Below are 25,298 nucleotides of genomic sequence, written 5' to 3'. Positions count from 1 at the left end.
AACCATCTACTAGAATGGTAAAGTTAAAAAGTCTGACCAGGGCTTCCCAGGTGGCGCAGTGATTGAGGATCTGCCTGCCAATGCAGGGGACACGGGTTCGAGCCCTGGTCTGGGAAGATCCCGCATGCCGCGGAGCAACTGGGCCCGTGAGGCACAACTACTGAGCCTGCGCGTCTGGAGCCTGTGCTCCGCAACAAGAGAGGCCGCGATAGTAAGAGGCCCGCGCACCGCGATGAAGAGTGGCCCCCGCTTGCCACAACTAGAGAAAGCCCTCGCACAGACATGAAGACCCAACACAGCCATAAATAAATAAATAAATTTAAATCATATGGGCTTCTAAGAAGACCTCTGCTTTAAAAAAAAAAAAAAAAAAAAAAAAAAAAAAGGTCTGACCAGACCTAGTGCTGGTGTGGATATGGAGCAACTGGAACTCTCAGGAACTCTTGGGGGGGTGAAAAAATGGTAACCATGCCGGAAAACAGTCTACCCAAGAGAAATGCAAGCACGTGTTCACACAAAAACTTAAACACAAATGTTTGTAACATAGCCCCAAATGTCCATCAACAGGTGAATGGATAAACAAATCTTGGCATGTCCAACAATGGGACACTCCTTATTAATTATAAAAATAACTATTGGCATACACGAATCTCAAAATAATTATGCTCAGTGACAGAAGACAGTCATACTGCACTCTTTTGTACTATACCAACGAGTGCCTACTGTATGATCCCATCTACATGAAGTTCTGGACGGTGCCACCCAACTGCAGTGGCAGAAGGGAAAGAAGGCCCACGTGGCTGCCTGGGCAGAGGGGGGCGTCAGAAAGGGCACAGGAACCCTTGGGATGATGGGGAGTGTGGTGATGGCTTCCCGGGTGACTACACATGTCAAAACTTAGCTAACTTTACACTTTAAATACGTGGAGTTTATCATATTAAATTATACATCAATAAACTATTAAAAAATGAAAAGTAAAAAGCCTGTAATCTGTGTAAAGCATTTAAGACTGCCGGGCGTGTAACAGCTGCTCGTTGAAAGTCGGCTCTTATTTTTGAGGGCTTATGTCTCAAGGTCAAGGGCTCAAAGCAAGCTAAGTGGCTTCGGGAAGGGGCCCTGGCGCCCCCAAACACACCGCCCTCGCAGAGCCAGCCGCCGACGGCTCTGCCCTGCCAACTTCCGGTGGAGCCTGCTCGCCCGCTGCTGGCTTCCGGCGGTACCGCAGGCCGCGTGCCCGGCGACGCCACTCCCCGGCGGCTCCTCCAGCCCGTCCGTCTACACCCGCTCGCGGGCCTCCACAGAGACTTAAGGCCCCCAGCGCGGAGCTGGGTCAGAAGCGCGCAGATGCCCGTGTGCTCCAGAGCCCTTCTCACGAGGAGGCCCATGATTGGGGGGCGAGGAGAGAGAGGGGACGGCTCGGGTAACTCCAGCCACAGCTGCTCTTCAGAAGGAACCAGGTCCACCGCGCCCTCCCCACAGCCTCCCCTCGGGTCCTATACTGCCTTCTTCCAGGGCAGCCATGGCAACTGTAGAAAAGCCCCTGCCCCAAACCCTCCAAACTTCCTCTGTCTGGGAAGTCCATGGGGGGGCTCTGCTGCTGTGTCTCTGTAGACAGAGACACACACGTGTGTGCCACGGAGTCGTGATGTGGCGCTGGGCCAACTGGTGTCCACATAGAAACAAAAAGGTGTGACAGGACCCCCATCACCCACCATCCACGAAAATCAGTACCATGCGGGTTGTAGTCCCAGTGAGAAAGGTAAAACGATGAAGTTCTAAAAGCGTGGAAGGACATGGCGAAATCTTCATGACTTTCTGGGGCAGGCAAAGAGTTCTGTAAAAAGACAGAAGCAGGGCTTCCCTGGTGGCTCAGTGGTTAAGAATCCACCTGCCAGTGCAGAGCACACGGGTTTGAGCCCTGGTCCCAGAAGATCCCACATGCCGTGGAGCAACTGGGCCCACGAGCCACAACTACTGAGCCTGTGCTCTAGAGCCCGTGCTCCACAACAAGAGAAGCCACCGCAATGAGAAGCCCGCGCACCACAACGAAGAGTAGCCCCCGCTCACCACAACTAGAGAAAAGCCCGTGCGCAGCAACAAAGACCCGACGCGGCCAAGAATAATTAATTAATTAATAAAAAAAGAAACAGTTATAAGCATAAAGAAAATTGTTGATAATTTGGACTATGTTAAAATTTAAAACTTCTGTTCATCAAAAGGCACTGTTAAGAGATTGAAAAGTTGAGATGGGGGGGGAGATATTCATAGTACAAATGTTCAAAACAGAATCCTTATCCAGAATGGGTAACAAACTCCTACAGATCAATAAGAAAAAGGCATAGAAAAGAGGCAGAAGCACTGAAGAGACACACATCTTCACAAAGGAGGATGCCAGTGGGGACTTCCTTGGTGGTCCAGCGGTTAAGACTCTGCGCTCCCAATGCAGGGGTCCAGGGGTTCGATCCCTGGTCAGGGAACTAGATCCCACACGCTGCAACGAAGATCCTGACTGCCGCAACTAAAGACCTGGTGCAGCCAAATAAATATTTAAAAAGAAGATGACAATGGCCAGTAACTTCATTCTTAAGGAAAGTGCTGCACCAGGCGGTGACAGGCCGTAGGCAGTGTGGGCGCAGACACACTGGAGCGAGGGCACAGCCACCCCGGAAAACTGTTGGGCAGTGTCCTCTAGAGCTGGACAAACACCTCTGACCCCACAACTCTCCAAGACCGCCAAAAGAAATGTTCCAGAATGTTCATAGATAGCATCACTCGGAATAGCTGCAAACTGGAAATGACCCAAATCTCCATCCACAGGAAAGCGATGCACGGATCGCACGTGGACCACCCTCAGCGGCGAAGCTGGCCAACACAGCCTTAGCCACCGAGTCCAGAGCCTGAGGAGGAACGGGGAAGAGGACTGTGGGATTAGAAGGCGGACAGCATGGGTACTGGTCTCTGCCCCGTCCCAGCACAGAGCGCCTGAACCTGGAAATTTCCTGCCGAGAGTACAGGAGCATCTTTTGTTCTAATGGGGCTCCTGTGGGGGCTGCTCACCGGCAAGACCAAGCCTGATGAGAAGCGTGGAACTTTCGGCCCCGCCCCCATCCTCTTGAGAAAGGAGGGGGGCTGAAAATGGGGTTAGATCGATCATGGCTGTGTGAAGAAGCCTCCACAAAATCCCGAGCGCCGGAGGTGGGTGGAGCTGCGTCCACGCTCCTTCCCACGAAGCCCTGCCCATCTCCCAACCTGGGCCCTCATCTGCATCCTTCATCCCGCCCTTTGATAATGAACTGGTGAGCGTTAGTGAATGTCTCCCTGAGTTCTCTGAGCTCCTCTGGCAAATTAATTTAAGCCAAGGGGCAATGGGTCGTGGGAAGCTCACATCTGTAGCCAAGTCGGACAGAAGTGGTGGGTGACCCGGGGACCTGCTCCTTGCCATTGGCGTCTGCAGTTGGGGGCAGTCTGTGGGACTGAGCCCCTAAGCATCTCCAGATATTATCAGAATTGAGTTAACCTGTCAGACACGCAGCTGGTGTCACCGAATTGCCTGGCGTGGGACACCCCCCCCGCCACACACACACTTTTGGCGACCAGTAAAGGAGACTCACAGGAGAGACATAGGAGGGAAACCTGGGTTTTCCCAACACACAGAGGCAGCGAGGAGAGACCTCAGACCAGGCTTGCCCACCCAGGGCGGCCGAGAACGTCACACGACCTCGCTCTTCCGGGGTGACTCGGCCTCCTCCACTCGAAGCCTCGGCTGTCGTGGTCCCCACCTGCCCAGTCTCAATCCCCTGGACCCTCCTCAGAGGCCACCCTCCTCTCCACTCTAGGTCCTTCTTAAGATGTGTTGCTGTCAGAAATGATCCTATTTACCTGTTAGTTTCAATGTTTGCTGTCCAACCCCCCTACTCCCTCCTCTGTCCCCAGCGGGAGGGGTGTGTGTCACAATGACCAGGCTGGGGATAGGCAACACCAGCCTCGAGGGCAGGATGGCTCTGAGCAGGGCCTTTGGGGCCCAACTCTGCCACTTACTAGCTGTGTGGCTACGGACAACTCACTCACCCTCTCTGTGCCTTACCAAGCTCAACTGTGAAGGAGGATCCTCCTGGCGTCCCTCTCAGGATGGACACATTTTGGAAAAGTGCTCAGGGCACTGGGCAGGGTGATGCCTGTAAGGGGCTGTTCTCAGAGGCCTTGCCTCCTGCCCAGCTCCTGCTGGTGACCTGCAGGTGGCAGCACCAGACCCCCGTTCCTGGAGAGACAGACTGCACTGCCACCCCCGCCTTGGGCCCCGCTTGCAGGAGCCTAGGTCGGGAGAGGTGCTGGTCTTGGGGGGCTGCCGGCAGGTGAGGTGACAGGAGGAGTGGGGAGGGCTGAGTTTTCACAGTGGGCGGGGCCACTTGAACAGGAAAGGGCAGCCTTCGGCCAGGATGGGCAGCAGGGTAGCCTTCAGCTTAGGAAAGGGAGGTCCTGTGGGCCTGACTGCTGGTCAGCGTTCTCTAACTGGCATCTGACCTGACCAGGAAGGCGTCCCTCACGTAGCTGGCAGACCCTCAAATGCCATCTATTTGTGGCCTGTACCCTGCCGCCTGGCAGGAGACATGTGACTGCGGGGCTGTGGTATTTTGGGCAATGGGGGTGGGGCCTGCGCAGCGAGCCCTGCACCATGCTGCTCTGGGACAGGCAGCTTGGATGCCCAGCTCCGCTGCCCCGGCTGGCTGTGGGGTCCCAGGTACAGTACTGTCAGCCCCTCACTCCCACCCTAAGGGGTCCCAAGGCAGACAGCCCCCACTGGGACCTCCCCTAGGACCAGAGGGGAGGACGAGGTGCAGCGGGGTCAGGAAGCTGCGGTGCCCTGGTCTCAAGGCACCTCCATCTCAGGACTTGCCTGGCCAGAGTGACCTCCCACCGCCCTGGGTCCAGTGGCAGCTGACCAAGGCCCAAAAGGCAGCCCCCTGCAGGGGGCTGAGAGGTCAGGGGGTGTCAGCCAGGTAGGGTTGCCTCAGTTCACTGAGACGCGGGGAGGGGACCTCTGCCGGCTGGGCAGATCTGGTCAGGGGCACAGACACTGAGGATGGCCCCGGGGGGGCCGGTGGGAATCAGGAGGCTCATTTCTGTTGTGGGACCTCCTGCCCAGGCAGGGGCAGAGCCAGGCTCGTCCTGATGACCCCTGAGAGGGCTCTGGCCAGCACTAGCTTGACCTTGGTAAGCTCAGAGGAAGCCTAGCAGTCTGTCCCAGCCAAGGCCGGTGGAAGGTCATAACCAAAGACTGGTCACCTGCTGGGCACTGCGGCTCCTCTGAGGCATGATGGGATAGTCCGGCACTGACTGTCGCCCAGGTAAACTGAGCCCTGGTGGGTGGTCCTTGAAATGGGCTTTGGTATATAGAGTTGGCCTCAGTACCAACAACTCTGCAGGAAAGCTGGAGGCTGACCCAGCTGAACAGAAAATGCATAACGTTGTGGAGGAAAACTCCTCCTGGGGATGAAAACCCAAACATGAGGAACCCTATTCTTTTTTTTTTTTTTTTTTTTGAACCCTATTCTTTAGTGGACTTCACTAACCTGAATGCAGGACTGTAGCAATATGTCACTGTAACGTTATCATTTGCAGTCAGTTTGGGAGCACGGAAGGTGGGTTTCGGATGTTCTAGCTCCAGGAAGCCATCAGGTTTGAGATCAGCACAGCTTCCCTCTGGATTCTGTTTCTTCTGCTTTCTTTCAGGACGGAGATGGAGTGCTGGCCCCTGAGCCAGGGAGGCGTGGGATGCCCAGGGGGCAGGTGGGGTGCGGGCAGTGTGTGCCGGCCAGGGCCCCAGGCCTGGGCCCATGAAGAGCCTGGTCTGTGGTTCACGTGTCTCTGCTGACCCAGAATGGAGAGCTTCCAGTGCAGCGTCCAGCTGAGCGGCCAGGACCGGGCTGAGTTATCAGCCGCTGACGCGAAGTGTGCCCTCCTGCGGGCCAGCCTGGCCTCTGGGCATGAGCTCTTGTCCAGTGACACTGACCAAAGGGACAGCAGTGGCAGCAGCCCCCCAGGGCCCCTGCCCCTTCCTGAGGGGCAGCTGGCTCCCAGGGGGAGTGACCGGCCTGGCTCTGAGGGGGAGAAGGTAGCCGCCCGGCAGCTGGTCAGCAGGTCTTGGTGTGAGCCCGTGCTGGCCCCGGAGGCCGGTCAGCAGACGCCCAGCGTGTCCGTGCGGCCAGAAGCTCAGCCGTCCCTCAGCCCTGGTGCTGCCCCTCTGGTCCAGGGCTCATCCCTCCCGGGTCCAGTGTCTTCCAGAGGCGAGAGGCAGAGGCTTCTGCAGGGCCCAGCCCCCCGGGGTCTTGCCCCTACTCTCACGGGTGAGCCCGCTCGGAGCCCCGATTCCACCGGCTGCAGCGCTGCCCCCCAGAGGCCCCCTGGCAGCCCCCCCAGCCAAAAGAAGAGGCGGGCTGCAGGCACCAAGGCGGGTGGGCGCTTGGGTGACCCAGGCCCTGCTCCCACCCAGCTGGGCTCCCTACTGCTCACTGAGGCCGGGGCCGAGGACGGCCTTGGCCTGGCTGGGTCCAGGGGGAAGGGTCTCCGGGTGGGGACCACAGGGCAGACAGCAGGAGCTGGGCAGATCGAGCTGGGGCCAGAGTCTCCAGAAGCCCCTGAGCAGGTGGCCAGGCGAGGGCCAGGTGTGGATCTGTCTACATCTGTCCCTACCACTGAGCAGGGTACAGACCTAATCGGAATGACCCTCAGAACTGAGCCACGCACTATATCCACGCTTGACCTGGGGGCTTCTGCAGATGTCACAATGGCTAAGTCAGACGTGGCTTTGTCCACACCCACCTCCGAGCCTCGACCCGATGAGCCTCTGTCTACACCTGCCTCCGAGCCTAGACTGGATGTGGACCTGCTTGTGCCAGGTCCAGGGGTCCAGCTGGAGGTGGGTTCATCTACGCCTGTCTCAAAGGCTATTCGCCGTACAGCTCTGCCTCACCTGGTTTCTGAGGCTGGGTCTGATGTGGGTGTGTCTACACCTGCTCCCATCCCCGAGGCTGGGCCTGACGTGGCGGAGCTGGAGGTTGCCCCAGTGGCCAAGCTGGGTTTGAGCCCTATTCGGTCTCCAGAGGGGGGCCGACAGAAGCCCAGAGGGGACCCCTCAGCAGGTGCCCCTGGACACCGCACTGGGGAGCCCCCGCTAGGCGCTATCCAAGCCCCCAAGAAGAAGAAAGTGCGATTCTCCATGGCTGTGCCCAGCCCCGAGGAGCCAGGGTCAGGAGAGGCCTCGGGCCCAGCCTTCCCAGCCACAGCCCCCAGGACAGCAGCTGGGGGCCGCAGGGCATCTGGAGCCTGGGACACCATGGCAGTTGGGCCCTGGACCCCCCAGCCTCGGATCCTGAAGCACCTGCCTCCCCCTGCCCCCTCTGCCTCAGCGGGGCCTGGGCACAGCTGCTCCTTTGCGGTGACCCTCCCAGAAGCCTATGAGTTCTTCCTTTGTGACACCATCGAGGAAGAGGATGAAGATATTGAGGAGGAAGCAGAGGCTAGCCAGGCTCTGGCCGAAGTCCAGTGGCCGGGCGTGTGCGAGTTCTTCTTCCAAGATGGCCAAACCCAGAGGTCGAGGCCCTGGGAAGGCAACTCCCAGGCCCCACCCCTCCAGGCTGAGCCTGTGCCAGCCCCTCCACCAGGAGATCCCACACCCATCTCCATCCCCGAGGCCTACGAACACTTCCTCGGGGAGGACGCGTCAGGGGGCATGCTGGGGCCAGCTGCGCTTTTCCAGATGCAGGCCACGGAGACCCCCAGGTCAGTCCCCTGGGACGTGGGGACCGGCACCCCACCAGGGCCCAGCCCAGCCTCAGCGGAGCAGCTTGCCCCGGCCATCAGGCAAGCAGGTGTGTGTTGCGGGGACCCCATGGCCTGTCTAGGACCTGGGTACACACTGTCCAGGGAGTTGGGCCAAGAGGGCCACTGGGGAGGGGCAAGCCAGGACCCTGGGTTGCGAGCTGGTGGGGGCCCTCAGGGATGATCTGGGCAGGAAGGACCAGCTCCTGGCCACCCCAGGACCCAGTCCAGGTGGGGCAGCCCCAGTCGAGCAGGGCTTTGGCTCCACACTGACCGTGGCCCTGTGTTCAGGCCCAGGTAACAGCAGTGCCTGCCCCCAGCCTGTAGCAGGCAGGTGTTGGGGCAGCTCCAGCTCAGGCCATGCCGCCTGCCAGAGCAGGCTCGCATTCCCCCGGACGGTATTTTACAAACCAGGAAACGGTGCCCCAGACGTACTCGCCCAAGTCAGCCTGACTCAACTATGCCACACGCTACCCTGTATCACGGGGAGGATGTGACTCAAGACAGACATGTCTCAGGACAGACATGGCCAGGAGAGACATGTCCCAGGGCAGGTGTGTGTGAGTGGGACAACGGCAGGAGCTCAGGACATGCTTCTCTTTCCTAGGGGAACCCCGGGGTCCCCTCACCTCGTTTACCTTCAGCCAGAATGACATGTGCCTGGTGTTTGTAGCCTTCGCTACCTGGGCTGTAAGAACATCAGACCTGCATGCCCCAGATGCCTGGAAAACAGGTTTGTGGGCCCGGGGGGCGGGGGGCTGGTGTCTAGAAGCCAAATGGAGGGGCAGTGGTGGTGTCCCAGCTGCTGGGCCAGCAGGGGTGAGGGGCACATGGGGAGACGCAGGTGTCTCCCCTGACGGGTCTCCTGCGTTGCTCACCCACCCTTGCCCCGCTGGCCTCCTCCCATCCTTTGAGAACCCCGCCGTGTGGATGGAGGGTGGGGACTGGGCTGGAATGGAGCCGGCACTCAGGAGGTCTTGTACTTCTCTTGCAGTTCTGCTGGCCAACATCGGCACCATCTCCGCCATCCGGTACTTCCGCCGGCAGGTGGGGCGGGGGCGCCGCAGCCCCAGCTCCTAAGACCCAGGCTCCGCCCAGGAAGATGCAGGATGAGGAAATGTCCACAGGTGCTCAGGATGAGGTGCTGCTCTCAGGCCTTGCCCTTTGGCCCTTGCATTCTGCGGCGTCTAGGAAGGAGCCTGCATCCTTGGTCCTGGCTCCCTTGGACTCCACCCGAGGGTCCAGCCAGTGGCCGAGGCCGAGGCTGTGCTCCACACTTGGGAGTGGGAGATTCTGGAAGGCTGGGAGGGTAGGCCAAGCAGGGAGCTGGGAGTCAGTAAGGTGCCAGATTAGCAACATAAAACACAAGGTGTCCATCGAAACTGGAGTAGTTTGAGACCTACTTATGCTAAGGAATTATTTGTGGTTTATCTGAAAGCAGAGTTAACTGGAGTCCTAATCCTATGTGGTTATCCTGTTGGGGGGAGGGGCATGATGGGGCTTCAGAGCAGCAGCGAGGCCCCAGCTGGAGATCTGGGCAGAGGGCCTTGAGGCTGGGGGCTGGCGTCCCAGGGACCCTCTGCCCTGTTTATAAGTGGGCTGGGCCGCTGGAGGTCTCTGAGGCCTCTCTAACCCCTGAACCCCAGGGGTCTGTGGTCAAGGCCTCCTCGGCTCCCGCCCGAGATGCTGAGCAGGTACCCAGAGGGGCCCTGCAGGCTGGGGGTCTGTAGGGCAGAGCCTGGAGCCCCTCCTCTGGGGAGCCCTGGAGGAGGTGCAGAGGCAGAAGGCAAGGGTATCAGGTGGAGGGACGGGACATCTGGGTTCGCCCAGAGCTGACAGGAGCCGGAGGTGACACAGGAAGGTGGACAGGGTGCGGGCAGTAGTGGAGCAAGGGGGCTGCCAGACTAGGCGCTGGGGGGGCGTCCAGCTCCGAGGCAGCACACACAGGGTCCCCGGGACGCAGGAGACTCCTGCTGCTCAGGACGGAACGCGTGGACACACGGCACCAATAAAATCTCTTTCTTTCTTGTTTAGTCTCTTGCCGGTTTCTCCCGACCTTCACGCTCACATGCGCCCAGGCCACCTTCCTGCCTCCTGCTTGTGATGTCTCAGACCCTGTGCCCTCTGGCCTCACATACTCTGACTCGCTAACTGACCTTCTCAGCCCTCTGACCTTTACACCTGTGCCATCCCCCCCTCTCCCAGGTGAAGCCCCTACCCCGAGTCCCCTCCCTCATTCCTTCCCTGAGAGGCGGGCCGAGGTTTGGCCCCTCTGGGCGTCCAGTCACCTTGGCCAAGGTGTCCTGAGGATGAGGCCCTCCTGACCCCTCAAGAGCCCAGGGTAACTCAGGGTTCTGGAGGCCCCCTCCACCTGCTGGGGTCAGACCCTGACTCGATACTGGGTGCCTGTGGCCCCACTAAAAAGCCCCAGGTCCTGCTTCAGCCCCTCCTGCAGGGTCAATGCAGGCAGGTGGTCCCGAGAAGCAGCCTCCTGGTGGCCATCAGATCCACTGGACGAGCCCGCCTTCAGCCTCAGCTGCTCCTCGAGGCCACCGCTGGTGGGAAGGTGACAGAGCTTTGTCCCAGACACTGTTGGAGCTCCTTGGGGGGCGGCCGTCTGGTGGGGAGGGCAGAGATGCATGCGCTTTCAGGAAGCAACACCCAGAGCTTTCCCAGGAAGAGGCAGGGCCCTCACTCACCTGGGGGAGGTGGCGGGGGTTCGGGCGCAACTTCCCTCGCAGGAGAGACCTGGGGACCCCAACGACAAGTCTGAGGGATGGGCCCTCAGATCGGCTTGGTGGCCAGCTCAGGGACCTGCCGGACCCCACCCCCACCTTTCCTCTTGCCCCCACCCCCTTCCTGCCGCTGCTCCCGTCCTTGGTCTCCGCCCATCCTCCCTTCCCCCATTTCCGTCTCTCCTGCTCCCTCAGGGTCCCAGGAGGCCCCATGCGGTCTCCTCTCCACCCCCCGCTGCAGAACCCCTTGCCCGGGGTGGGGGCTGCTACTCACAAGCTGAGGGGAGCCTGGGGGCCGGGACCCCCGGCCCTTGATGGAGCCGCGATGCCGCTGAGAGGCTCGGGCCTGCGGGACTCCCTTCTCGGAGAGCAAGTGGGGGCCGGAGAATCCAGAGCTGGGGTCAGAGACAGGCACGGACACGGGGCCAAAGGGGAATGGGCTCGAGGGCTCAGGTCCGACTGAGCTCTGCATCGCACTGAGGAACTGTCAGGAGAGCGTTGGTGACTGAGGCCCTGGGCTGGGACCTCCGTGCAGCTGAGGGGCCCCTGCCCCAAAAACCCCCTTAGCTTCCCGTGGCAGCCTGAGCAGATCTCAGGCTTCAGGCACCCTCTCAACCTCAGGCTGTGGCCACGTCCAGCTCTTTCTGTCACCCAGCAGGGAACTGACCTTGTCCAGGTCCTGGATGTCTGTGACCCTGCGGTGGGAAGTGGCAGGTGGTGTGTAGGGGTCAGCGTAGAGCGGGGAGTGCGGTGTCTCCAGAGAATGGTCTGGGGCCTCAGGGCCATCCTCCAGCCTCAACTACAGGCAAGAGAGACAGAACAGACAGAACCGCTGGAGCTGGAAGCGTCCAAGCCCTCCCTTCTCTGTGCAAGAAGCCTCTGGGTGGCTCCAGGACCGAGGAGGCCGGGGAGATGGAGGGCGGGAGGGAGAGCCATGCCTGGAGCCGGGGTCAGCGTGCTGGGCCCACCTTGGTCAGGTCCAGGTGCAGTGGGGTGGCTGGACCGGGCCCCTCGCCCTGGGCCTTGCTCCTGGGTGATCGGTTGCTGCCGGCCCGTCTCAGCTTTGCCTTGTGCCCACCGACGCTGGGGCAGCCAGGGCTGGCTTGCTCCTGTGGGGACCAAGGACCTTCCAGAATGTTCCCCAGAGCCCTCTCCCACATACCCCTCTGAGGCTACACAGAGCCCCTCCGGTCTGAGTCCCCTCCCCTGAGGAACTAGGGCCCTACTTGCAGTGGGGTCCCCAACACAAACTCGCCGCAGTGTCCCCCGCCCCCTTCCTCTGCCCGTTCCCCCCCCAGATACTCACTGGTGCGGGCCGGGCAGGGTAGCCTCCGGTGGACTCAGGCGTGGAGTGGCTGGTGTGGCTGGAGGTGGGTGCTGGGCACCCCGAGTCCCAGCTGGTCCGTCCGCCAGAGGACAGTGAGCCTCGGCCACTGCCCACAGCCTGGGCAGCCGGCGGTGGGTAAGGGTGAGCCAGATGGCAGGGCCCCTCCCCCCACCGCCCCGGGCCCAGGCCCACCCTCCTGTTTCACCGCTGCCCAGCGGCACCTCCCCTGCTGACTCCTCACCTGTGGGGGCGCCCGCAGCCCCGGGAAGCTCTCGGGGCCGGGCAGTGACGAGGTCCTGTCCTCGCGGCAGGCCGACTGCAGGCAGAGCAGCCAGTGGCCATAATCCTCGTAGCTGGCACACACCACACGGATGGTGTTGATGAGACGGCCTGGCACACAGATGCCGTGAGGGGGCCTGGCAGGCCGGGTGCCCCCTGCAAAGCCCCGCTGCAGAGCTGGGTGCGCGCTAGGCTCACACCCTCTCTCCCAGGCCTGGCCTCTGCCCACCTTCGATCAGGAAAGAGCGGATCTGTTTCTCCGTCTCGTTCAGGTTGATGTGGATGGCGCTGAGCGGGAGCTCCCCCTGCGGGGCACCCAGGGGGGACGAGGCCTTAGTTAGGGGGAGCAACCCTTGTGCCCACTGCCCCGTCTTGTCCTCCCGAGCTGGGTGGGCACTCGGACGCCGGGCAGAGGGCAAGGCAGGTCCAAGGCCGACACCCCGTGGGAGGCCAGGCACTCCCCGTCTGTCCTTGGGGGGTGCCTTCACCCCCGGTCTCCAGGTGGGGCCTTCGCCAGCCAATGGCCAACACAGGACTGGTCGGGGACTGGTCCCCTGGGCCACCCGCTAAGATGGGGGTGGGTGGGAAGGGATTACGAGGAAGCCCCCTGTGTGTTTCTCAGTGACTGAAAGCCACGATCACCCCCAGAGTAGAATGTAGTACCCTGATGCACATGACGCTCGCTCTGGCCCCGAAGGACCTTCACACCCACGCCCGGGCCCGACGTGCACACACGCACACATAAGCCTCAGGCACCAGGAAGATGCCGCTCAGAGGTCTAGGCCCCTCTTAGGGGCACCAGGGGCCCCCACGCCACCCACCCAGGTGATGGGTCTGCTGGTGCCTGAGGACCCTCTAGGATGACACGGGACGCTGAGGCAGGGCACCCACCTTCCTCGCCCACGTCAGGCTAAGATCAGACTGACCAGGGCAGCAGGCTGGGTGGGTGGGGCCAGTGCTATCTGTCCCAACAGGCCCCGAAATACAGGTTCCTCCTGAGCTGCTGCCCCCTCCCACCCCCACGCAGAGGGTGCGTCCCTGGGGCGGGTCCACAGTGGGGAGGGACCCACCTTAAAGCAAAGCCCATCTGCTTCTTCGGAGAATATGGCCAGGGAGGTCGGGTACAGGACCAGGAGCCGGTCCCACTGCTCCTGTGAGGGGCCGCAGGGCAGAGTAGGGGCTCCACCGGCACACACCCAGGGCCCCCACCTGCCGCCTGCGCCCCTCCCCCGCCTCCTCCACCTCTGCGCCCCCCACCCACCTGTGAGGGCAGATGCTGCAGCTTGACCCTTGAGGCGCAGATGGCGGTGCCCACCACCTGGAGCCCTGATGCCGTCCGCAGCGGGGTCAGCCTGTGCTGCAGAGTCCAGGGGAGCTCGTTCTCAGGAGGGCCCTGGTAGAGGGGGTTCAAGGGCAGGAGGAGAGTGGGGATGGAAAGGGGCGTGGGGTTCCCAGCACTGACCTGCGGCGGTGCCGGGTGGCGGCGCGGCACCCCTCCCACGAGGGCTATCTGCTTCTCCAGGTGGTAGAGCCAGCGGTCCAGCTCGGCCTGGCTGGGGCAGAGCACAAGAAGGGGGGCGGGCAGCGGGCCTGCGGGAGAGGGGCAGAGTAGGCTAGGCCAGCGGCCACAAGAAAGTCTCCTCAAGGGTTGGGGGGAGCCACTGATGACCACACGCACAGCTCTGGAGGCCCCCGACCCACTGCCCTCCACCCCAGCCCGGCAGACGCATGTGTGCCCATCGGAGGAAAGGCCAGGACCCCTCAACATGCTCCGAGCCCCGCCCAGGTCCTGGGGCCGGTCGACGGCCAGGTTCACTGAGCAGCCTTAGTGCTCTCGCCCTCCTGGGGGCCAGGTCAGCACAGGCAGCACCCCCGTGCCCCTGCGCACCTGTGATCTGGAAGGCATGTTCTCTGGATCCCTCGAGCGGGCAGACACTCAGCTCCATCAGCGGTAACAGCCCCTGCCCGTGCACAGCGGGAGGGAAGGGCTGGGGAACTGGGCCCAGCACGACTGGGCCGCGTGCCCCCCAAGGGGCTGCTCTCTCCCTCTCCCCCAGCTCCTCTGCTGCCCATGTCCCCTCACCTGGAAAGTGAGTCCTTCGGAACCATGGGCCTGGAAGTAGAGGTGGGAGGGGAAGAGCTCCAGGTAGCAGTCGCTGATGTCCTGGGGGAGAGTGGGGCCAGGGTCTGAGGGCTGGGGACAGGCCCCGGGGCGGCCCTCAAGCATGCCCCTCCCGGCCCGGCCCCCACCTGGCTGTGCTGGAAACGCAGCTGGACCTTGGTGTAGTGCACAACTGTGCCCAGGCTCCTCACGGGCGCCCTCCGCTGCCCTGCCTTGAACACACTCAGGAAAGGCTGCTCCAGGTTTTCTTGCTGGCTCTCCAGGCTCGGGATGCTCTGGGGTGGGGGCAGAGCTCAGGCGAGGGGGCCTGACCAGCGGCCAGCAGCCCTGGCCCCCAGTCTTACAATACACAGGTTAAGAAGGCGCACGCAGCATCACACGTGTGTACAGAACCCTGTCCACACTCACAGCCTCTTCACATGCAAGCAACGCAGCACACACACACACACACACACACACAGCCTCCGTGCTGGTCACAGAACTCTGTGCTCTAGTCTTGGAGTCATCGAGGTTTCAATTCAACGCAGATACAACCTTAGCTTCGCTATTTCCCAACCGTGTTCCCTTATTTTGGTTATTCAACCTCCCAAGACTTGTTGGTCAGAAGGGTTCTCAGGTGTCCAGGTGAGACGATGCTCGAATCCCTCCCACACCTCAGGGTTGGCTACTAACATTTTAAAACTTGGTTCTACCAAGAAAGAGGGGGGCTGATTTGTAGTATTTGCCAATTTCCCTGGTGTAAGTACTCCCGTCACAGCCCATTTCAAGCCACCAGCACACTGCCACACGCCCCCAATCTCCCTCTCAGCGGAGGCCAAGGTCCTGACAATGACCAAGGGGTCCTCTCCCCTCACATCAGGCACGTGCCCGTCTCAGGACCTTGGCCTTGCTGCCCCCTCTGCCTGGACCACTCAGCTCGGACCACTCAGCCCAGCCCCTTCTCACCCCATCCAGAGCCTGGCTCAGACCCCCTTCTCTGTGAGCCCCTGTCCGGGTGCCCTTCCAACATTCTAGCCTCACTGACCCCCGCGCATTGGTCCTCCTGTACGTTTCTGCTCAGCGCTGGCCACGTCTGGCTTACTCTGTCTTTTACTTCTTTGTTTTATCACCTGGCTCGGTCATGGGGTGAGAATGGTACGAGAATGGGGCCCGTTGCTGGGCCAGGGCCTAGGACGGGCCTGGAGTGTGCTGGGGGCTCCCTGTCTGTCTGCTGAAGACAGGGAGGGTGAGTGCCCACCAACAGCTGACCCTGGCACACAGAGAATCCTCTATAAACAGGGGCTTGACTGTCAGAATGGAGTCAGACCGGGACGGGCACCGAACTGGGGCTGGAGGGGCTGAGGTCTGGGATCAGGGTGTGCTGGGGACCTGGCAGGGGCTGCTGTGCCCTGACCAAGCTGAGGCACCCCTTGGGCAAGCCCAGGAATGTGAACAGACAGACTCACAGCTTGCTGGCGTCCCTGCTTTTGGGTGGGGCCTCCTGCACCCACACCCAGTGCGGGGAATGATGCCGGATGGGACCCATGAAAAACAGGCCACGGCGCAGGAAGGGCCACGCAGCTGGGCCTGTGGCCTGGGCTCAGCCCTGGGGCCGTGGCTGGGCAGGCTCTCGTGTGGGTGTAGAACCCACACCCGGGCAGGGCTCGTGGAGCGCTGGCTCCTCCCCCGGCCCCACTCCCAGAGGTTCAGCAAGCCGGGTCCCCTCTCCAGCTGCCACGTCCCGGCCCAGGCGGAGCCTGGACAGAGGGAGCTGAGGTCTGAGATGCGGCCACACAGAGGGATGCCGCCTGGGACTTGTCGGAAGTGCTCTGTCCACTTCTCTGAGGCAGCCTGGTCTCTGAAGCCAGCACTTGGCCACAGGGAGCCCAGGACACCCCAGGGAGGAGGAGAGGGGACAGCCCGGCTGGGACACTTGGGAAGCTGGCTCGGGAGCCCACACCAGCTGTTGTGAGGACCGAGGGGCGCAGGGCAGCTGTGTCTGGGGCAAGGACCTGGGGGGTCACTTCCCTCACACCCCAGGGCCTCTGCACACAGCAGAGCCTTGCCCCGCCCCTTGCCATGCTGGGTTAAAGGGCGGGTGTCTCTCCCCCTCGGCCAACTGGGCAGGGGCTTAGGGGTGGCGTTCAGCTCGGGGTGGCCTGCCATGCGCTTGGGAGCCATGTCCCTGTGGCAGGGCCTGGGGGCGGGGCGCAGGGGCTGCTGCTGTGGGATGAGGCAGCAGTGGACACTGAAGGGACACCCCTTGCAGAAACCGGGGCCGAGGGTAGGGGGGAGGCCGGCTCACTGTGCACCCGAAGCCCCTAACTCTCGGAGTGATGGGGGGGCGTGGCGGTTCACGGCCCTGTCACCAGCCTGACGCCTGTGCCCACACGGCAGCAGCCAAGACACGCGCGCTCGTCCAGCTCCAACGTGCCCAGACACGCTCTCCTGGGCCCGGGCCCGGGCCCGGGGCGGGGGGCGGACACCAGGGCCCCCAGGCAGGGCTGGCGCGTGGCGAGGCGTGGAGGCCCCGCCCCACCGCCCCCGCTGACTCAGGGCCGGGCCTCAGTTTCACTCTGCTCAGACTTTCGGCCGATGAGCTTCCCAGGGCAGGGCTGCACCTACTTCCTGCCTGTGCCGTGGACTTGACTCCTCTGGTCCGACGGGGAAGACCCCAGGCCCAGCACAGGCAGGACACACACGCGCGGTCACAGGCAGACCACCACTGCCACGCCCCCTCGAGCCAGGGCTCACTGACCGGCTGCTCACCGTTCCAGGGATGAAGCGGAAGATCTTGTCGTCAGTGGTGTCCCCATCCGGACTGGCCTCGGTGCCAAACAGGCCGACCAGCTTCCGGGCGCCGTCCTCTCTGGGAACAAGGGAAGGGGTGCTCACAGCCTGGCCCCCGAGGCAGATTGCGGGAGATCCTGTGACCGAGCGGCCACAGCTGTACCCTGCCCCGCCTCACCTATTTCCCTTCAGCGAGGGCTTTCTGGAAAAGGAGGCTCGGAGCCTCCTAGGGGCCTGAGGGACACAGTGGCTGTTCCCCATGGGCAGCGGTGGCGGCCGGCCCAAGTAGAGCAGGTCGACAGGTCTGGGTCCCTCTGTCCCGAGCCTCCTGCCCCACCTCCTGGGGCGGGGCTCTGGGGCGGCCTGCCCTGTACCCAAGGGCCGGGGAGGCGGAGCCTTTCTGGGAGGGACCTGGTCCCACCTGAGGCTGAGCTGAGCCTTTCAGTTCCCTGCCCGGGGTCCTCCACACACGCCAGCCAGCGCGGGGAGGGGAAGGCTGCCCCCCTCTCACCGCCCAGTGAAGAGCCCCCAGTCTGTATAGGAGGGGGCCCACAGGCCAGACTGGGGGTGCCTAGAACTGGAGCTCCGTGAGCCTGGGCATCCCCTCCCAGACCTCCCCACCGTGTGAGCACACATCCTGTTTCCACCGAAATGCCTGCTGCTGAGTCACCAGTGACTGCAGGGGGCTGTGTGCTCACTCTCAGCTGTTGAAGCAGGAATTTGCAACTGGGTCAGGGGAAGCCAGGACCCTCCCGCAGCCTCTTCTCTTGCCTCAGTCCAATCCTCACCCCAGATCAAGGTCAGGGTCCCCAAGGCTTAACCAGAATCCAGGAGGGAGGCCATGACCCTCCCAGGTGCGCCTGGGACAGCCATGGTGAGGGGGAACGCCACGCATAGCCAGGAGTCAACACACTGGCCACCACAGCCCTGCCCCTGGATGTGATGGTGCGGCCTCCAAGCCCCCAGGTGCCAACACAGCATCTCGGCCCAGCCGCGTAGCCACCCCGGGCCCTCCTGGTCACCCCAGACGGGACCCTGAAAGACAGAGATGGACACTCAGCCACAGGCCCGCAGAGCCCAGGAAACGTGTTTATTGTTCAAGGGGCTCATATTGCTGTACGCGGCCTGCGGTGCACATGTGCCCAGCTCAGTGCAGGATCCAGAAATGACACCACAGCCGCGGGAAGGAAGCCCGATTCGTGCCCGCCCCCGCCGGGAGTGTGCCTGGCTGGGCGAGGCAAGGAGGTGTGCAAAGCTCAGGCTGGGGGTCTGCACCTGCTCAGAAAGTCCCCCCCCATAACTGCATTGCATCACTCCTCGGTCCCTCCAGGTCTAGAGAGCCCAAGTTGGCCCCTTACCCACGGGCAACGCCAGTGTCCACCCTGTCGCTCCCCAGTGCCCGCAGCACGGCGGGAGGACACCCGGGAGGGCAGCTTGGTCCCAGAGACAGGACACTTTAAAAGTAAACGGAGAGACCGGCAGCTGCAGCCTGCTCACCACCAATCAATAAATAAACGAGTGAATAAATAAACGGCACACAAACAAACACTGAGGAAGGAACACGGAAAGCCGCGGCCTAGACGCGCGGAGACTGGACAGACGGCCCCGGACGTTCCTGGTGGGGGCCGAGCCCCGCCCCACGCGCAGGGGAGGCAGGCGCTGGGCCCAGGGGGCTTAAGGCACGTGGGAGGCCGCGGGCGGGTCTCTGCGCAGCCGCACCACGGGTCAGAGGCTGGTGGACGACACGGACAGCGTGGGCGAAGAGGGCGGCGGGAAGTTGAGCAGCTCGAGCACGGCCACGCCCACGCTGCTGCGCCGCGTGAACATGCAGGACGCGGCCACCCACTTGTTGGTCCTCGGGTTGTACTTCTCAATGGAGTTGAGGCTGGAACTGCCATCGTTGCCCCCTACGGCGTACAGCCAGCCATCCATGGACACCAGGTCGTGTGTGCTCCTGCCGGCAGGGCGGACAGGGAGAGGTAAGGGGCCAGGCTGGGGGTGAGGAGGGCGCAGGGCCGGGTCTGGGGCGGTAGCCACCTGAGGAGCCTCAGGGGGCGGGGCCTTGGGAGGTAGCCTGGGGGCGGGACGGATGGGAGGGGGAAATGAGCCGGTGAGGCGGGGCCTTGGCATGATGGGGGCGGAGCCTTGGAGCAGTGGGGGCGGGGCCCTGGAGGGAGAGACCTGGGAAGGAGGTGGGGGCACACGCCGCGCAGGGGTGAGAGCCTGGGACACATCTGTCGGGGTCGGGGGTGCAGACCGCTGTGGTGGTGACAGGTGTGGGGGCCAGCACACCTTCGGATGTTCATGGGCGCCACACTCTCCCAGGCACCCGCCTTGGGGCTGTATCTCTCCACAGAGTTGAGGCAGCTGGTGCCGTCATTGCCACCAGCCACGTAGAGGGCCCCCTCCAGCACCGCCACACCCGCGGAGCTGCGCCGGCTCAGCATGGAGGCCACGGGCGTCCAGGAGCTCACCTGCGGTGGAGGGACGGGCTGGGGGCAGACCCACTACCAGCCTCCCTCCGTCTCCACGTGCAGGACTCTAGTCCAGGGTGGGGTGTCTGTGGGACAGGGTGGATGTAAAGGGATGACCCTCCGGGGGATGGGGGTGGCCAGAGAGTGATGGCCCAAAGTAGCTCTGGGGAAGGGGAATGTGTGATTGGGGTGTTTCGCACCTGGGGCTCATACTTCTCCACGGTGGCCAGGTGTGACGAGCTGTCATAACCGCCCACGGCATACAGGTTCCCATCTGCAGAGAGTCAACACACCCATGGTGCACCTGCCGTGTGCGGGGGTCCCTGGCGTGGGAGCTATGCGAAGCAGTCACCCACCGAGCATGGCCACGCGCACATATCGCCTCCGGGTGCTCATGGCGGCGATCGACGTCCATGTTCCCGTCAGGGGGTCGTAGCGCTCGGCACTGTAGACACCAGGACGGCCGCTGACCTTGAGCAGTGGCAGAAAGGCAGTCCCGGCCCCACGACCTGCCCTCCCCCGAGGAATGACTAAAATTCTGTGCTAGGCAGTCACGGAGGCTGACCCCAGAGTCCCACTGGAGCAGGAAGCAGGGCCTACTGGGTGGACACAGGCCACAGGCTACCTGGATAATGCTGGGCGAATGTCCACCTGGGCCCAGCCCCTGGTCTGGTGGGAAGGATGCCAGAGAGGAAAGAAGGGGCCACTGGGCTAGCCCAGATGAAGAGGCACAGGGGACCCTGGTGACCTGACTCAGGCAGGGTCCCCCTTGGTTCCCCTCAGGCAGGACCTCTGCGGTCCTGATGCAGCCACACCTGCTAAGCCAACCCTGAAAGGCCACCCAGCCCTGACCCCAGCCACTACCTGTTGAGGCAAGAGGCCCCGTCGTAGCCACCGGCTGCATACAGGAGCCCGTGCAGGGCAGCCACACCCAGGCAGCTGCGCCTCGTGCCCATGGACACCTCAGGCTGCCAGGTGTTGGTCACAGGGTCGTAGGACTCTACGGTGGCCAGGTCTGAAGTCCCATCGTAACTAGGGGAGGGGTTTGCTGCCGGTCAGGGTTGGCCCAGTGGGCACATGCCAAGCCCCTGACCCGAGCCCAGCCCCCACTCTTACCCGCCCACGGCATACAGCCGGTTCCCGACTGCCGCCACGCCCACCCGGGCCCGGCGCGCGGACATCGAGGCCACCACATGCCAGCGGTCGGCGCGTGTGTCGTACGCTTCACAGTCGCCGTGGATGGCGAACAGGCTCCCACCACCTAGGCAGGGGGAGGTGACGGGGCAGGACAAGGGGCCAGGGACGCAGTGGGCTAGGAGGCTCTAGCACAGCCCGAGGCTGAGGGCCTGGAGGCTCCAAGGGCAAGTGGGGCCAGTGACTGGTGAGCAGGTCACACCGCGGTGGATGGAAGAGCAGGTGTGGGGTGAGCGCAGGGTGGCCACGGCACGGGGTGGGGGGGCTTGTGCTGGGCTTGTGGGTAGGGACACGGGGCGTAGGGCAGGGATGGGGGACCGGACGGGACGGGACGGGTGGGCGTACCCACAGCGAAGAGCACAGGGCCAGCGCCCTCACAGCGCCGGGGCCGGGTGCGGCTGCTGCCCAGGACGCCCCTCTGCTCGGGCAGCAGGTGGAACTTGAGGGCCTCAATGAGTAGGTCCTTGCAGTCTGGGTGGTGCCGCACCAGGCTCTCGGCGTCCACGTGGCCCAGCAGGAAGTCCCGGCTCAGCAGGGGCAGGCGTACACACTTCATCAGCTGGGGTGTGGTAGCACGCCTGCTATGGTCAGGCCTGCTCGTGTGTCCTAGACCCTCCTCAAGACACATGCTTGCATCACCCCTGTGGGACCTCTGGACACAGAAGGGCCCAGGCACGCCTGATCCTCGGTCACTGCATCCCCTCCCACGCGCCGCAGGCCCCCCAGCGCCTGGCCTCACCCGAGGAACGTGCTGCCTCCGGGTATCCACGTCGTGCTTGACCCAACTCAGGACGGCACGGTAGACGTCCTCCTCTGAAGGCACGTTCAGGCTGTCGCTAGAAACCAGTTCCAGCACCTGGGGGTGGGGACCCTCAGACCTGAGATCTGGGGAGGGGCCTGGGGACCCATGGAGCCCTGAAGGTGCCTGGGAGGGAGAGTCCAAGGGGGCCCAGTGTTCCTATGAGGAAGGGCCGAGCAGGGTCAGGAGTCACAGACCCAGTTCCCAGGGGCCTAGCTCCAGAGCAGTCCTGGGAGTACGGAACCAGGCACGGGAGACCGTGGGCAGGTGTGTAATCAGGACAGGAGAGTGTCAGGTATCAATGGTGAGGGCTTGTGTGGGGTTAGAAAATGGGGGTGGGGGGTTCCCAGGGGATGGGTGGCGGGGTTGGAACGTCACTCAGAGACTGGAGATAAAGACTAAGGAGCAAAGGACCAGGTCTTATGGGCCCAGATGACGGGGGCCGGGGGCCAAGGCTGGCACCGGGGTCTGGCGATTGGGTCAGGGTCGGGGTCCGAGTCAAGGTCCAGGCTGTGCTCCAGCTGCCACGTTACCTGCTTCAGCGGCAACAGCATGAACTCCTCAGTCTTGGCCACGTCCACGAAGTGCTGCAGCACGTACCTGTGTGCCGCCTTGAGCAGGTCACTGCACGCGTGTGTGTCGGCGAAGCCCCGGATGCCCAGGCAGTTGGAGGGGTCGAGCTGACTCAGCAGGAACTTGCAGCAGGCGTCACGGACCCCGTTCAGCTGCAGAAGGCTGGCGGCCGGGAGCAGAGTCTACGGGGCAAGATGGGAGAGAGGGCCAGGGGAGCAGGGACAGAGAAATGGACATGAGCACTGAAGGGGAGGCAGCGGTGCAGGGGATGCTGGGGGCGTGGGGAGAGCGGAGGCCCAAGCACGGTAGCGGTACAGGACGTGAGAGGTGAGGCGGCCTCACCTGTACGTTGCCCTCCCCCACCACGATCTCGGCCGTGTACGCAAACTGCACCAGCTGGTCCAAGGCCTGAGGGTCGATATCGTGCAGCGTCACATGCGTCTGACGGCTCTCACTCATCTCATCTGTGGGGACAGCAGGTCAGGCTGGTCCCCACCCTGGGAGAGCTGCAGAGTCCCCCAAGTGCCCGAACCCGATGAGGCAGTACTTGCTTGTGAACATGGCGTGGAAGTAGGGGCTGCAGGAGGCCAGCACCACCTTGTGTGCCCGGATCTCCTTAGCAGCCACGTGCAAGACGATGTCACACAGAAGGCCGCGCTGCCGCATGCGGCTCATGGCCACGAAGGCATCGTGGTAGTGCCGCTTGGAGTTGTGGGATACGGTGTGGCCCTCGCGGCTCAGCAGCTGCACTGCACCCTCCATGGGGCCCGTGGGCCGGGCCTGCCGGGGCCGGGCACGCTCTGCCTCGGGGCTGTAGGTGGGCAGTGCCTGGTCACGGTGTGCTCTGCAGGGAGCTGCTCACCCACCCCTGAGACCCTGGGCAGGGCCTGGGCCCCCAGGAGGCCGCCCACCCCCAGCAGCCCGAACCAGGTTTCCATCAAGGACCCACTCCCCTCGGGACCTCCCCTGCTCTCCAGGCGCTACCGCACTCTGCTCCCTCGCATCCAGGGAGCCCAACTAGACTCTGCTCCAACCTGCTACCAGAGTGAGGTCGGATCCCACGGCAGACCCCGGTCCATCATTGAACCTGTACATCTTCCTCTGCCGCGACCCCTGCTCAAGCACCACACTTCCCTCTGCCCGGGGGCCTTCGTGAAGAACCCGGCTCTCTAGACCCTCCTCGGGATTAGGCTCTCTGTCCATCGCTGGCAGCCCTTCCTGAGCCCCCATCAGAGTCCGGTGTCCTCGGCACGGGCAGGTCATGAGGGAAGCGCACGAAGTGAAACCGGTCCGTACTGACCGGTGGCTCTGAAGCAGACCCCTACACCGACCAGCAAGTGTGACCTCTCTTGACCGCCAACCCCCCCCCATCATTCAGACAGGCCGCCCGAGTCTTTGAACGGCGCAGCCGGAATTCAAGGGCGGCGGGAGGGGACAAAGCCTTCGGGAGCAGACTCCTCGGGACGCCCTGCCCCGCGCCGAATGTGTGCGCGGGTGACGCAGGGGACCTGGACCCTCCGCGGTAGGGCTAAGCCTGCGGGGCACGAGGTCGCCCCCTCCCGGCAGCCTGCCAGGGTCGGCGCGCCCCTCCCTCCCTCCCTCCTTGCCCCCTCCTCCTCGGCCCTGGCCAGTCACGGTCCCCAGGCCCCCGGCCCACTCACGCTGCCGGCTGCGGCGGCGGCGGCGGCGGCGGCGGCGGCGGCGCCTCGGGCGCGGGCCCCGGGCTGCCGTGCTCTGGACTTTGCGTCCTGCCGGCCGGGCGCTCGCTGCGCGGCTGCATGGGTTCGGCCGCCGGCCCGCCGCCGATCCGCGGAGGACGCACGGACAAGCGGACGCCGGACGGCTGGAGGGCTGCTCGGCGGTGGCGGCAGGCTCTGCGTTCCTCGCTCCCGCCGCTTGCCCGCAGCCGCTGTTTCTCGGCGCCGCCCGCTCCGCCTCCCGCGCTCCCCCGAGGTTTCGGGGTCGCCGCGTAGCGCGCGAATCCTCCCAATGTTTCGGCGCTCCGCCCGCCTCCTCCTCCAGGAAGCCCCCCGGGCCCCGCCCGCCGCCTATCCCCAAGAAACCTCCTGGACCTTCCGCCCGCCTCAACTCGTTCAAGAAGCACCCCTCGCCCCTTTCGGGGCCCCGCATCTCCTGGGGGGCCGAATGGCCCCACGTGATGCCCCTGGGACCTGAGCCAGCCGGGGTCCGCGTCTGCCCTCCTCTCTCCAACCCCACGCAGGCCACTTTGCCGTCTGGCCTTGATCTGGACGCTGGCTGCAGAGCGGGAGAGGGGGTGGGGTGCACGCCCTGGGCGCTGTGGGGTCCCCTGTCTTGGGATCTGGCTGTCCAGGCCCGCGGACCTCCGCCATTAGGACGAGTGGGGGGAGGGGAGGGCATAGGTTGGCTTCCCCACCTCCTTCCTTCCCCAAGGCAACCTTCCAGCCTCCGGGCCTTTGCACCTGCAGGCTGTTCCACAGATAGGGCAGGGCAAAAGTGGCTGTCCCCGCCCGGGCCGGCCTGGGTACTTAGGCAGATGTGTTCGTAGCTGAATTCCCAGTAGAGGACTCGAGGGACTGAAATATCAGCCATTCTCTTTCAGGGAGATTTGGCCAACCTGGTTTCAGTAACAGTGCTCGGGTCTGTCCGCTGTCTGACCCCTCTGGCTCCCCCAGCGCAGGTGCTGTGGGGCTGTCCAGTGAGGTGGAAACGGCTCTCATCGTTCTGATCCTCATCAGAGTGCCATTTATCAATTCGCAAACAGCCCATCTATAGCATCACCATTTCTATTTTCGTCTGTTTTTTCTACTAAAGATTGTTGGCTTTTTATTATTGATTTCTAAGAGCTCTTTGTATAGAAGTCCTCTCTGACACGTTTCCCCCCATGCAATTTTTCCGTGGTCAATGCATTGACATCCTCACAGGCACGTGTTCACGGAACCCATGGAGGGGGCGGTGGGGGGAGGGCTGTGGGCTGGGCTGGGCGACGGTGACCCGGCCCGGCCCTCCCCCAGGTCGGTGTCGTTATTAGTGCCTTTTTTGGTAAACGTCACAGATTTGTGAGCGGAATGGCGGGATTCCGCCCTACGCAGTCCTGCCAGGTGCTGGAGCTCCGCAGACTGTCCCTCAGCGGAAACGAGCGGGAGCCGTGACTGAACCAGGCCTGCGCAGGGAGCTTTCATCCCGCGTGCCACCCTGGGAGGCCGAGCGCCTCCCGTCCAAAAAGAGA

The 25,298-nt window shown here is 63.2% G+C and overlaps 3 protein-coding genes across 16 annotated transcripts; 1 reads left to right on the top strand and 2 right to left on the bottom strand.

Moving 5' to 3' along the window:
- The first annotated feature begins 5,546 nt into the window (after positions 1-5,546).
- PERM1 (PPARGC1 and ESRR induced regulator, muscle 1) lies at positions 5,547-9,827 on the top strand. Its single transcript, XM_032628018.1, has 3 exons — positions 5,547-7,868; positions 8,426-8,551; positions 8,813-9,827. The coding sequence occupies exons 1-3, from the start codon at positions 5,879-5,881 to the stop codon at positions 8,896-8,898; spliced, it is 2,202 nt and encodes a 733-aa protein (XP_032483909.1). The 5' UTR covers positions 5,547-5,878; the 3' UTR covers positions 8,899-9,827.
- Positions 9,828-9,838: 11 nt separating this feature from the next.
- On the bottom strand, positions 9,839-17,362 carry PLEKHN1 (pleckstrin homology domain containing N1). 6 transcript variants are annotated; one of them, XM_032628038.1, is made up of 16 exons: positions 17,229-17,362; positions 17,030-17,129; positions 14,410-14,556; positions 14,243-14,323; positions 14,048-14,120; positions 13,622-13,749; positions 13,421-13,552; positions 13,230-13,310; positions 12,389-12,464; positions 12,122-12,270; positions 11,860-11,997; positions 11,522-11,662; positions 11,221-11,352; positions 10,828-11,099; positions 10,518-10,566; positions 9,839-10,435 (listed from the first exon to the last, which is right to left on the bottom strand). In XM_032628038.1, exons 1-16 carry the CDS (start codon positions 17,309-17,311, stop codon positions 10,199-10,201), a joined length of 2,019 nt encoding a protein of 672 aa, XP_032483929.1. In that variant the 5' UTR covers positions 17,312-17,362; the 3' UTR covers positions 9,839-10,198. The 6 variants fall into 6 exon arrangements, with proteins under 6 accessions (XP_032483929.1, XP_032483939.1, XP_032483922.1 ...); XM_032628048.1 differs by having other exon boundaries at positions 13,421-13,516; XM_032628063.1 differs by having other exon boundaries at positions 10,187-10,435; positions 10,828-11,037.
- A 453-nt stretch (positions 17,363-17,815) lies between these two features.
- On the bottom strand, positions 17,816-24,009 carry KLHL17 (kelch like family member 17). Of its 9 annotated transcripts, XM_032627933.1 has the most exons (13): positions 23,752-24,008; positions 22,642-22,901; positions 22,433-22,554; positions 22,051-22,272; positions 21,458-21,574; positions 21,064-21,277; positions 20,641-20,785; positions 20,389-20,556; positions 19,881-19,969; positions 19,725-19,798; positions 19,343-19,524; positions 18,897-19,004; positions 17,816-18,085 (listed from the first exon to the last, which is right to left on the bottom strand). In XM_032627933.1, the coding sequence occupies exons 1-13, from the start codon at positions 23,868-23,870 to the stop codon at positions 17,851-17,853; spliced, it is 2,055 nt and encodes a 684-aa protein (XP_032483824.1). In that variant the 5' UTR covers positions 23,871-24,008; the 3' UTR covers positions 17,816-17,850. The 9 variants fall into 9 exon arrangements, 8 of the variants coding, with proteins under 8 accessions (XP_032483824.1, XP_032483801.1, XP_032483807.1 ...); XM_032627910.1 differs by having other exon boundaries at positions 21,064-21,574; XM_032627916.1 differs by having other exon boundaries at positions 21,064-21,554; positions 22,118-22,272.
- Positions 24,010-25,298: the final 1,289 nt, after the last annotated feature.

The sequence above is a fragment of the Phocoena sinus genome, chromosome 1 (genome assembly GCF_008692025.1).
Source record: "Phocoena sinus isolate mPhoSin1 chromosome 1, mPhoSin1.pri, whole genome shotgun sequence".
NCBI classification, from domain to species: Eukaryota; Metazoa; Chordata; class Mammalia; order Artiodactyla; family Phocoenidae; genus Phocoena; species Phocoena sinus.
This window is presented reverse-complemented; position numbering and strand designations above follow the sequence as displayed.